The sequence below is a fragment of the Dysidea avara genome, chromosome 6 (genome assembly GCF_963678975.1).
Source record: "Dysidea avara chromosome 6, odDysAvar1.4, whole genome shotgun sequence".
Taxonomy (NCBI): Eukaryota; Metazoa; Porifera; class Demospongiae; order Dictyoceratida; family Dysideidae; genus Dysidea; species Dysidea avara.
In genome coordinates this window covers 19,230,563-19,243,098 of record NC_089277.1, presented here as the reverse complement: position 1 = coordinate 19,243,098, position 12,536 = coordinate 19,230,563, and the positions used below count along the sequence as shown (strand labels likewise).

Sequence of the window (12,536 nt, the reverse complement as noted above, 5' to 3'; positions counted from 1 at the left end):
ACTTCTGAATCAGTAGTCAGTGGCTTCCCTAAAGAGCAGTAGAGCAGTGCAGCACCACTCTATTTTACTTGAAACTCTATTGATGTGGTAAAAAGAACGTATATAATTTAAAAATTGACTTTGATGTTAGTAGAAAATTGATGGTTTAACCACTTTACTTTATTTTGCTAGGGAAAGCTCTGGCAGTACTCGGGCACTTGTCTTAGAGGTGAAGAAGCTATACAGATCACAAAATATTTTCAGCTTTGCATGGCGACACTGAAAATTTACCAACTATATAACTACCTGTACTTCACAGTGAAGTGGACAGACACAAAAGTTGAGAAAGAGTACTGGATAAAAAGAACAAGGTTACAAAAAACTATACATTACTTGATTTTAATGTATTTTGAGTTATTTTTACTAAAAGGGATATACAAAATTTGATGCCACTCAATTGTTTTCTTACTCCTATACATATGACAATAGTTTGCACGTTGGTTTAAAGATATGGATTTTTGGGTTTGCACACCCTAAATACACAAATTCAAATAAGCATAAGATTTATTGCTCTGTGCAGTACACAGAAGAGATTACAAATAGTTTTACTTCTCACAAAAATATCCATGCAAAAACAGCCAAGGTTTATAAAAAGGGTATGGCCTCCCAAAGCTTGGGTGAAAAAAGAAAGGTGGCATCCATCAAATGGCTGCAATGATGTTAATGATAACAATGCACAAAATTAAAATCTATTATCATTAGCATAATTGCAGTTATTTAATGGCTGCCACCTTTGATTTCACAACTTTTTCACATCAAGCTTTAAAGGCTGCACCTTTTACAGAGCCTGAAATTATGGTCAGACATCTGTAGGGACCTGCTGATTATGCTCATTATTTTACCTATTATGCTATACTGCATTGCTCAAAATTTAGCCTATTATGCTTAAATTAATGCTCAGTATTTACCTATTATGCTCAAATTATGCTCAATATTTATATCTCAGGTCCCATGTTTTCTAGTAAATTTGCACTTATGGGAAAGCAGTAAGTTGCTGAAGCTTGTCAAAATGCATGTCACAGAAAAGATCAATATACTCCAATAGAACAGTCAGCTGTGTCTGATTATTCTCTGACTGTTCTGTTAGAGTATATCAATCTATGGAAATTACCTATTATGCTCAAATTATGCTCAATATTTATATCTCTGTGGAGGAGGTACGATATTATGGTAATGCACAAGTGTTCTGCCTATTATGCTAGCATTATGCTCAATTCTTTCAGGCACCTATTATGCTCATTATTATGCCAGCATAATCGGCGGATCCCTACCATTTTCTGACAATTTTTGGCTAATGTCTGAACACTTTTAGGAAGTTTTTGCACAGTACTATTGAGTATGTCTGACCAAATAGCAGGATTTGTCAGATCATTTTAAAAACATAATTTCAGGCCCTGCCTTTATACAGTTTGGCTGTTTTTTGCATGGATTTCATTTCTGTTTTGTATTTAAATACCCCTAAGCCTAACATAAACTGGCTTTGAGGCTTATTTTTACACTAATGTTGGGCAGTATACTGAAATACCGTATACCATGGTATTTTCATCAAACCATTTGAAAGGTATTGACTTTCAAATATACCGGAATGAGTGTATTGTGCTATGAGGGAAGCCAGACATCAGGTCTTGACATTTAATTAAGTCAGAGTACAATATAACAGTCGGCCATCAGCCATTTTCCAACCAACTGATGTTGTTGACCGATCAATGTAGCCGTTGGTCGGCCATTTGTGCCGATCAAATTTTTTTATAACTGTAATTCTTTATTATTAGTCTTTATAACATGTATTATTATAGTTATTATTATTGTCGTATCATTACCTTTCCTTACCTAAGCTATTTAATCGCTACGTAAAGTCTCGATCCCATCGAAGCATCGACTCGATGTGCATGCGTAAGCTAGGGCACTACACCTCGTATTTACCCCAATTATCGATTACGGGTTGAGTAACTTTTACTTGTGGTAAATACCCAACTTTGGATAGTAACTACAGATTAACATGTGACTGTTTTTATCACAAATAAAGCAATACCAGGTTGATTAAAAGTGTGTTATTAGTTGACTACCAGGATACCATAAAACACCGAATTCCGGGGTATTTTCTCAATACTGGGATTAAAAATGCCATACCGCCCAACACTATATTTCACACAAATCATTGTTCTTCTTATGTACAGAAACAATGACGTTTATATAAAACAAACTAGTGCTCCATATACCAATACAGAAAAATACCCACTGATCTTTAAACAGGCTGTAGGACCAGGTGTCTTACAGACCTTCAGCACTTGTGCTGTGAAGCCTTAATAAATAAAATAAAAATAAAATCAAAGCCATAGGACCTATGCAATACACAAGTAATACTGGTACAGTAATTTTGTGCATGCTTGTTCATGGCTGTATAGAGTTGTAATATACTTTCTGCATTAATTTTATTTGCAATATGTGACTGTCTCTGGGAAAACCGGTCTTATCGCCCATTTAAAAGTATCGAGAAACGTCGGTTTTAAATATTCTGTGTGTTGTAGTTGGCCAATGGTGGTAGCTACGCATACCAAATTTTCACACGTTTCACAACAATTTCTTACCTTCCTGATCATCCACTGAAGAAGTAGTCAACAGCTAAGTTTCCCGCCATTTTAGATAGTTTTTAAACCGAGGTTGTCTGTATCAGGCGAGCTCCAGAAGGGGTGGGAGGCGGGGGCCCTGGAAGGAGGACAAGATGGTGTTCAAAAATTGAAAAGAGACGTGCTAGGATGAATTAGGCCAAGTTATAGGCCATTCAGGGCTCAGAACTGGCTAAAATGAAAGGAAATTTACAGCACAGGTCATTGTCCAACACCACAGAGCTGTACAGCCACACACAGCCATCTCCTGGTCGGCCAGGGCTCCATCAAGACCCCAGACCACTCGTACGGCTCGCCACTGTGCTCTAGAAAAGCAGCCAGCAAAAGCAGACCACTTTACTCTGGTCGACTGTGGCAGTGAAACTTGATAGTGCATTCATTAAGCTTTGTGTTTGTGTGAAAAAATCAAACTTCCTGTCTTGGGCGATAAGAACGGTTTTCGTAGATCCAGTCACATATAGTGTTTTATAATTCCTTCCAAGCTAGATATGCATGATTGTGCTATTTGTCTATTAGGATTTTTGTTTTGCAGTAACTGTTCTATTAGAGTATATACCTCAGTTTTCATGCAAAATGTGATAAGTTGCAGTTGCTCAACTTTTAACAATGCAAATCCTGCACTTTTTATACTAGAATATGATTTACATAGCATAGTACTTATTATGATGGTTATGTATATGATGATGATGATTGGTATGAGTATATAGGTCTTAATCATAGTGTACTATATAACCTGCAACCAAATTGCTATAATATTGGCTTCAATTTGATGGAATATTATACTATAATAGTATTGCAATCAGCAGACTTTTGATCACTTTTGTAATAATCTAATAGAGTGCACATTTTTCAAGGATTTCTAAAAGAACACATATAGGATGTTCTAAAATAATCTAGAGGTATGTTATTAATATAATTGATTGGCACTGTCGTCATTACAGCCATTTCTTGGTTGCTAACTTGATCTCGCTACTTACAAAATAATGAAGTAGGGTTCCAGCGATAAAAATTAGTGAAACAAGATAAGTGAATGATGGTACTACATAGGTATATAGGAAAATCCATACATTAATATGTTATTTGTTCAATGCCAAAGTAGGAATTTTCCTATATAGCTACCTATGTAGTGTAACCATTATTCATCTCTTGTGTCACTACTTTTTTTATTGCTGAAATCCTCCTTAATTTTTAAACAATTTTTTAATTCTGCTAGCTACACTATAGCATAACAATCACTACATGATTACATGTTTTCAGACAGCTCAAATGCTTAGATACACGCATAAAATACTAACTTATGCAAACAGGTGGCTCAGTCCATTCAGTGACATTTTCAGGTGTCAAAAGGCATTGTTGAAACAGTTGAGATGAAGTAGTGTAGTATTCTGGCTGGCAAGTGATCCTGCAGGATGTGTTTACTTCAGTAGTACATGGGAGAATGATGATACTATTACTAGGATCATCCAATTTATCACAGTGTAATATTTCACAGAAGGTTGTGTTCCCTGACCAGTCTTTGTTATCATGACATTGTCTTTCTACAGAACCAACTAAGTTAAAACCATGATCACATTCAAAATTACAAGTTGTTCCTGTAACCAGTAGACCATTGCAAGAATAATTTCCACCTCTTGGCTTTACTAAAGGAGGGCATTGCAGACCTACATTAAATTAAAGAAATGAAATATGCACACTATATGTCATCACAATAAGATATGATTTACTTTGCATATATTATGACTTCTGTGATTAATAAATTACTTAATCTAGTACTATGGAGAGGAAGAACTGTGTCAACCACATGAGTACAATACCAAAGTAATCTCACGTTCACAGAATTTTTTACCGTCTAGTAGTGACCCAGCTGGTTGAAGAATAAAATGAACATGTAAGCAGCTGTACATACTACATACCTGACTGTTTTATTAGGGAGTATATATGCACAACTGTTTTTTCAATAGCGGAGCCAAAACCCTTCTGAAATGCAGTACAGGACTTTCAGTTCCCTCCCCTTTGTTACAATGTGTGACTGCTAGTTGTACAGCAGCATTTAGGATTCTGCAACTATATTAGCCTCTATTTATATGACCATGTGATCTTAATGATATTTTGTTTTGCTAAAGCACTGACCTGCTGCATCTATGAAATACAAGATGAATCTATATTGACCTACAGAGGGCACTAGTTTGAGGGTTGCAATATAGCAAATTCTATCTAATGCCATCAAATGGGTTGCAGATCAGGACCTTGAAGTTGAAAAAGATTGAGGTACTCTAATGGAGCTGTCAAACACTCTAACATAATATTCACTTACTTTATAAAAGTGCATATTCATACATTTTCAATTGAAACATTAACTCTATGGGATATTTTTCTACAACTCCAATCATAAAAGGTTAGCTGTTCACTCCTTTGTTACTATAGATAAAATGGAATTTGAGGAATGTTAAAAATGACCAGTTTTTAAACCAGGCATGCGCACACAGCTGGCCGAAGGCCGGCTGTGGGCGCGCGCCTGGTTTACTGAAATTGTTTTTGTAAAAGTGTATGTGTGTGTGTACTTCATGAATTACTTTCCCTTCGGGTTTTACAAGCGTTTAACAACTGAAAAACAACTGTACAGGCCTTGTAGACTACCAGGAATAGCCTATCCCTTCAAGTTGGAAAGGGGGCGTATCCCCTACTTACTCGTACGAAAATGAAGAGCAGCTTTGAGGCTTTGTCGAGAGAATTTGTGGAAAAAAAGACGATAGTCAAACTATAAAACAGTTTAGAAGATACTTCTGTGCGTAAAGTGCTGATAAACGTGGTTTGTTTAACAAGTGCTCCCTTAGCAGCGCATAGCAACGTAATTGAAGAATTACAAAAATTTCGTGAATTACGAAATACGAGAATTATAAATTAATTAGGGTTCCACCGATACAGAAAAATAACTACCGATCCGATACCGATACCTAGAAGCAAATTTTCACCGATACAGATACCGATACCGATAATTGCTATACAATTTACAATCATCTCAAGCTGGCTATGTGTGACTGTTGTAGTAGAATATATTATCTAATCAAAAACAGCCAAGCTGTAAAAAAGGTGCGGCCCCCAAAAAGGCCATGGTGAAAAAAGATGTGAAATCCAAGGTGGCGGCCAAGAAATGGCTGTGATGGTAGGTTAATGGTTACATTTTAATAACGACAATTCAGGTGAATTTTGTGCCGCTTGGTCTTGGCACCAAATTCACCTGAATTGTTGTTATTAAAATGTAACCATTAACCTACCATCACAGCCATTTCTTGGCCGCCACCTTGGATTTCACATCTTTTTTCACCATGGCCTTTTTAGGGGCCGCACCTTTTTTACAGCTTGGCTGTTTTTGATTAGATATCACTTCTTTTTGTATTTGTATACTGCAAAGCCGGCCTATGGCTGGCTTTGGGGCTTTTTAACCCATGTGTTTTTTTCTTTACTACAGGAAGAAGAAAAGAACTTAAAGAAGAATTTTGTACTTCAATTATTTTTGATTTTATTAGTAATTATACAAATTATATACATATATTTATTACATGCCCATTATGCCCCACAGGATATTTTTTTGCAGCTGATCTCTCTACTGGGTGACTTGAAATGTAGCTGAACTATATACAGGATGGTTTCTTTGTAGCTGAACTCTCTACAAGGTAACCTCTTCTAGCTGGTCTCTCTACAGGGTATTTTGTTTCTAGCTGAACTCTCTACAGGTGATTTGTTTGCAGCTAAACTCTCTACATGGTGGTGTCTTTGTAGCCGAACTCTCTACACGATGGTTTCTTTGTAGCTGAACTCTCTATAAGGTGACTTCGTCTAGCTGAACTCTCTACAGGGTGATTTTTTTGTAGCTGAACTCTCTGCAGGGTGATTTGTTTGCAGCTGAACTGTCTACATGATGGTTTCTTTGTAGCTGAACTCTCTACAAGGTGACTTTGTCCAGCTGATCTCTCTACGGGGTGATTTGTTTCTAGCTGAACTCTCTACAGGTGATTTGTTTGCAGCTAAACTCTCTACATGGTGGTTTCTTTGTAGCTGAACTCCCTACATGATGGTTTCTTTGTAGCTGAACTCTCTACAAGGTAACTTCTTCTCTACAGGGTGATTTGTTGTAGTTGAATTCTCTACTAGGTGGTTTGTATGAGGCTGAACTCTCTACATGGCGGTTTCATTGTAGCTGAATTCTCTACAGAGTGATTTGTTTGCAGCTGAACTCTCTACATGATGGTTTCTTTGTAACTGAACACTCTACAAGGTGACTTCTTCTAGTTGATCTTTCTACAGGGTGAATTGTTGTAGCTGAACTATCTACAAGGTAACTTCTTCTCTATACAGGGTGATTTGTTTGTAGTTGAATTCTGTACAGGTGGTTTCTTTGTAGCTGAACTCTGTACATGATGGTTTCTTTGTAGTTGAACTCTTTACAAGGTGACTTCTTCTAGCTGAACTCTCTACGGGGTAATTTCTTTGTAGCTGAACTCTCTATATGATGGTTTCTTTGTAACTGATCTCTCTACAAGGTAACTTCTTCTAGCTGATCTTTCTACTGGGTGATTTGTTTGCAGCTGAACTCTCTACATGGTGGTTTCTTTGTTGCTGACTTGCTGAACTCTCTACAAGGTGAATTCTTCTACCTGATCTCTCTACAGGGTAATTTGTTTGTAACTGAACTCTGTACAAGTGCGTTTTTGTGGGTGATCTCACTGCAGGTTGATTTGTTTGTAGCTGAACTCACTAAAGGGTGATTTTGCTTGTAGCTGAACTCCTTGCATTGTATCTAATTTCTAGCTGATCTCTCTACAGGGTGATTTGTTTGTAGCTGATCTCTCTACAAGTTGATTTGTGTGTAGCTGATCTCTTTGCAGGTTGATTAATTTGCAGCCGATCTCTCTACAAGGTAATTTGTTTGTAGCTGAACTGTCTATAAAGTGATTTATTTGTAGCTGATCTCTCTGCAGGTTGATTTGTTTTAGCTGAACTCTCTACAGGGTGATTTACTTGTAGCTGAACTCCTTACATTGTGTCTAGTTTCTAGCTGATCTCTCTACAGGGTGATTTGTTTGTAGCTGATCTCTCTACAAGTTGATTTGTGTGTAGCTGATCTTTCTACAGGTTGATTTGTTTGTAGCCGATCTCTCTACAGGGTAATTTGTTTGTAGCTGAACTCTGTACAAGGTGCTTTTTGTAGGTGATCTCACTGCAGGTTGATTTGTTTGTAGCTGAACTCACTAAAGGGTGTTTTGCTTGTAGCTGAACTCCTTACATTGTGTCTAGTTTCTAGCTGATCTCTCTACAGGGTGATTTTATTTGTAGCTGAACTCTCTATAAGGTGATTTGTTTGCAGTTGAACTCTCTACATGGTGGTTTCTTTGTTGCTGAACTCTCTACAGGGTGTTTTGCTTGTAGCTGAACTCTCTACAGGGTGATTTGTTTCTAGCTTATCTCTCGACAGGTTGATTTGTGTGTAACTGATCTCTCTACAAGCTGATTTGTTTGTAGCTGAATTCTCTGCAAAGTGTTTTGTTTGTAGTTGACCTCTCTTCAGGGTGATTTGTTTCTAGCTGATCTCTCTACAGGGTGATTTTTTTGTAGCTGACCTCTCTTCAGGGTGATTTGTTTCTAGCTGATCTCTCTACAGGGTGATTTTTGTAGCTGACCTCTCTTCAGGGTGATTTGTTTCTAGCTGATTGCTCTGTAGGTTGATTTGCTTGTAGATGAACTCTCTACAGGGTAACTTGCTTGTAGCTGAACTCCTTACTTTGTGTCTAGTTTGTAGCTGATCTCTCTACAGGGTGATTTGTTTGTAGCTGAACTCCTTACATTGTGTGTAGTTTCTAGCTGATCTCTCTACAGGGTGATTTGTTTGTAGCTGATCTCTATACAAGTTGATTTGTGTGTAGCTGATCTCTCTGCAGGGTGATTTGTTTGTTAGCCGATCTCTCTACAAGGTAATTTGTTTGCAGCTGAACTATCTATAAGATGATTTGTATGTAGCTAATCTCTCTGCAGATTGATTTGTTTTAGCTGAACTCTGATTTGTTTTTAGCTTATCTCTGTACAGGTTGATTTGTGTGTAACTGATCTCTCTACAAGCTGATTTGTTTGTAGCTGATAACTCTGCAGGTTGATTTGTTTCTAGATGATCTCTCTACAGGTTGATTTGTTTGTTGCTGATCACTCTAAAGGTTGATTTGTTTGTAGCTGAACTCTCTGCAAAATGTTTTGTTTGTAGTTGATCTCTCTACAAGGTGATTTTTTGTAGCTGACCTCTCTTCAGGGTGATTTGTTTCTAGCTGATCGCTCTACAGGTTGGTTTGTTTGTAGCTGAACTCTCTACACGGTGATTTGCTTGTAGCTGAACTCCTTACATTTTGTCTAGTTTCTAGCTGATCTCTCTACAGGGTGATTTGTTTGTAGCTGATCTCTCTACAAGTGTGTAGCTGATCTCTCTGCAGGTTGATTTGTTTGTAGCCGATCTCTCTACAAGGTAATTTGTTTGTAGCTGAACTGTCTAAAAGGTGATTTGTTTGTAGCTGATCTCTCTGCAGGTTGATTTGTTTTAGCTGAACTCTCTACAGGGTGATTTATTTGTAGCTGAACTCCTTACATTGTGTGTAGTTTCTAGCTGATCCCTCTACAGGGTGATTTGTTTGTAGCTGATCTCTCTACAAGTTGATTTGTGTGTAGCTGATCTCTCTGCAGGTTGATTTGTTTGTAGCCGATCTCTCTATAGGGTAATTTGTTTGTAGCTGAACTCTCTATAAGGTGATTTGTTTGTAGTTGATCTCTCTGCAGGTTGATTTGTTTTAGCTGAACTCTCTACAGGCTGATTTGTTTGTAGCCGATCTCTCTACAGGGTAATTTGTTTGTAGCTGAACTCTCTACAAGTTGATTTGTGTGTAGCTGATCTCTCTGCAGGTTGATTTGTTTGTAGCCGATCTCTCTACAGGGTGATTTTTTTGTAGCTGACCTCTCTTCAGGGTGATTTGTTTCTAGCTGATCTCTCTACAGGGTAATTTTTTGTAGCTGACCTCTCTTCAGGGTGATTTGTTTCTAGCTGATTGCTCTACAGGTTGATTTGTTTGTAGATGAAATCTCTACAGGGTAATTTGCTTGTAGCTGAACTCCATACTTTGTGTCTAGTTTGTAGCTGTTCTCTCTGCAGGGTGATTTGTTTGTAGCCGATCTCTCTACAAGGTAATTTGTTTCTAGCTGAACTATCTATAAGGTGATTTGTACATAGCTGATCTCTCTGCAGATGGATTTGTTTTAGCTGAACTCTCTACAGAGTGATTTGTTTCTAGCTTATCTCTCTACAGGTTGATTTGTTTGTTGCTGATCGCTCTAAAGGTTGATTTGTTTGTAGCTGAACTCTCTGCAAAGTGTTTTGTTTGTAGTTGATTTCTCTACAAGGTGATTTTTTGTAGCTGACCTCTCTTCAGGGTGATTTGTTTCTAGCTGATATCTCTACAGGGTGATTTTTTGTAGCTGACCTCTCTTCAGGGTAATTTGTTTCTAGCTGATCGCTCTACAGGTTGGTTTATTTGTAGCTGAACTCCTTAAATTGTGTGTAGTTTCTAGCTGATCTCTCTACAGGGTGATTTGTTTGTAGCTGATCTCTCTACAAGTTGAATTGTGTGTAGCTGATCACTCTGCAGGTTGATTTGTTTGTAGCCGATCTCTCTACAAGGTAATTTGTTTGTAGCTGAACTATCTATAAGGTGATTTGTTTGTAGCTGATCTCTCTGCAGGTTGATTTGGTTTAGCTGATCTCTCTACAAGTTGATTTGTGTGTAGCTGATCTCTCTGCATGTTGATTTGTTTGTAGCCGATCTCTCTACATGTAATCTGTTTGTAGCTAAACTCTCTATAAGGTGATTTGTCTGTAGCTGATCTCTCTGCAGGTTGATTTGTTTGTAGCCGATCTCTCTACAGGTAATCTGTTTGTAGCTAAACTCTCTATAAGGTGATTTGTCTGTAGCTGATCTCTCTGCAGGTTGATTTGTTTTAGCTGAACTCTCTACAGGGTGATTGCTTGTAGCTGAACTCCTTACATTGTGTCTAGTTTCTAGCTGATGTCTCTACAGGGTAATTTTTTGTAGCTGAACTCTCTACAGGGTGATTTGTTTCTAGCGTATCTCTCTACAGGTAGATTTGTGTTGATTTGTTCATTGTTGATCGCTCTAAAGGTTGATTTGTTGCAGCTGAACACCCTGCAAAGTGTTTTGTTTGTAGCTGATCACTATAAAGGGTAATTTGTTTGTAGCTGTACTCTCTCCACAGTGACTTGTGTATAGCTGAATTCTGTGTAACTGAATTCTCTAGAGAGTGACTTAATTGTAGCTGAATTCTCTACACAGTGCATGACTTGTTTATAGCTGAACTTTCTTCAGTGTGACTTGTAATGTTCTGAATCTCTATAGTGATATATTTGCTTAACTCTCCACATCGTGACTGTCTTCTTGCTGAACTGTCTATAAGATTAACTGTTTGCAGCTGAACTCCCTACAGAATAACTTGTGATGTAATAAAATTCTATAATGGAATAAATAAATTAGCCGAATGCTCTATTAGGGTGACTGTTCTATTAAAGTATCTCGATCTCGCATTTGCTACACGGAGTTGGCTTTCGAATCATAACTCAGTGGTTTGTAATCCGATTCTTCTGTACTACTGCAAGGACTTTCAATGAAGATTATTCCAGCTATACACCGATTTTCAGCTCATTGCTCTAAGCGGTTTGCCTAGTAGGCGTGAAAACTAATACTTTTATATTTATAAAAAATCGATCGCGTAATTGTGACACAGGTTGGGGTTTGTGTCATATCTCCATGGTCTTTATCTCGATTCCTTTCAAACCACCAAAAGGCACTCCTACGATGGTTACTCCATCTACATAGCAATTTTCAACTCAATCCATGAAGCGGTTTACCCTGTAGGCGTGACAACAAATCGATCTTGTTTTACGCGAATAATCGGTCATAACTCCTTAACCATTCATCGGATTTGTACCAAATTTGATGCTAGGATTCGCCTTTGGACTCCCTTTCTGTGTGCCAAATTTCAAGGCGATCGGAGTACGCGTTTGCGAGTTACAGCAATTTTTGCAAGTGTGCGAAAAGACGAAGAAGAAAAAAAAAAACGAAGAAAAAAAAACGAAACTTTGGCAGCTCGTATCTCGGAAATGGCTGGAGCGATTTCCTTCAAATTTGGAATGTAGACTCCCTTGGCTGGCGGGCAACTGTGTAGCAAATTTGGTTCCAATCAGATAAGTGATCACCGAGATACAAAGGTGTGAAAATGACGTTTTCGTTCTTCCTGTCAATATACTCACGGTGTGGCGCGCCGGCTTCTTGGGCCGCACGACACACTACCGTGTGTCTTGATCACGGTGTGGCGCGCCGGCTTCTTGGGCCGCACGACACACTACCGTGTGTCTTGATTGTGCAGTGACTGTTCTATTAGAGTATTTCGATCTTTTTCGTGCAAACATAGTAAGTAGCAGTTGCTTGATGTTTAGCAAAGCAATTCTTGCACCTTTTATGCTAGAATAATACTCAACACTATTTCCAACTTGTTATACCTCACGTTTTGCTAGCATAGGATTTATGATGATAGTTATGGTTATGACGATTGGCGCGAGTGGCTATTAATCGGTATCGGAATACCTGAATAACCGATACCGATCGATACGAAAAGCCCAATATCGGCTCCGATACGATACCGATCCGATTATCGGTGGAACACTAAAATTAATTATGTATTATTGCACAACCAAAAACCTATGTAATACATATAGTTGGTTAATTCTAACTTAATTTCAGATGAGCTAGCTAGCTGCATGGCGCC

At 38.0% G+C, this 12,536-nt stretch overlaps 1 protein-coding gene across 1 annotated transcript in view; it reads right to left on the bottom strand.

The window, feature by feature from the left end:
• LOC136257781 (uncharacterized) overlaps positions 1-12,536 on the bottom strand; it is a 119,843-nt gene that overhangs the window by 51,621 nt on the left and 55,686 nt on the right. Inside the window, exon 11 of the mRNA XM_066051090.1 lies at positions 3,962-4,327. Within this exon, the coding sequence (XP_065907162.1) occupies positions 3,962-4,327 (366 nt within the window). The remainder of the gene's footprint in view (positions 1-3,961; positions 4,328-12,536) is intronic.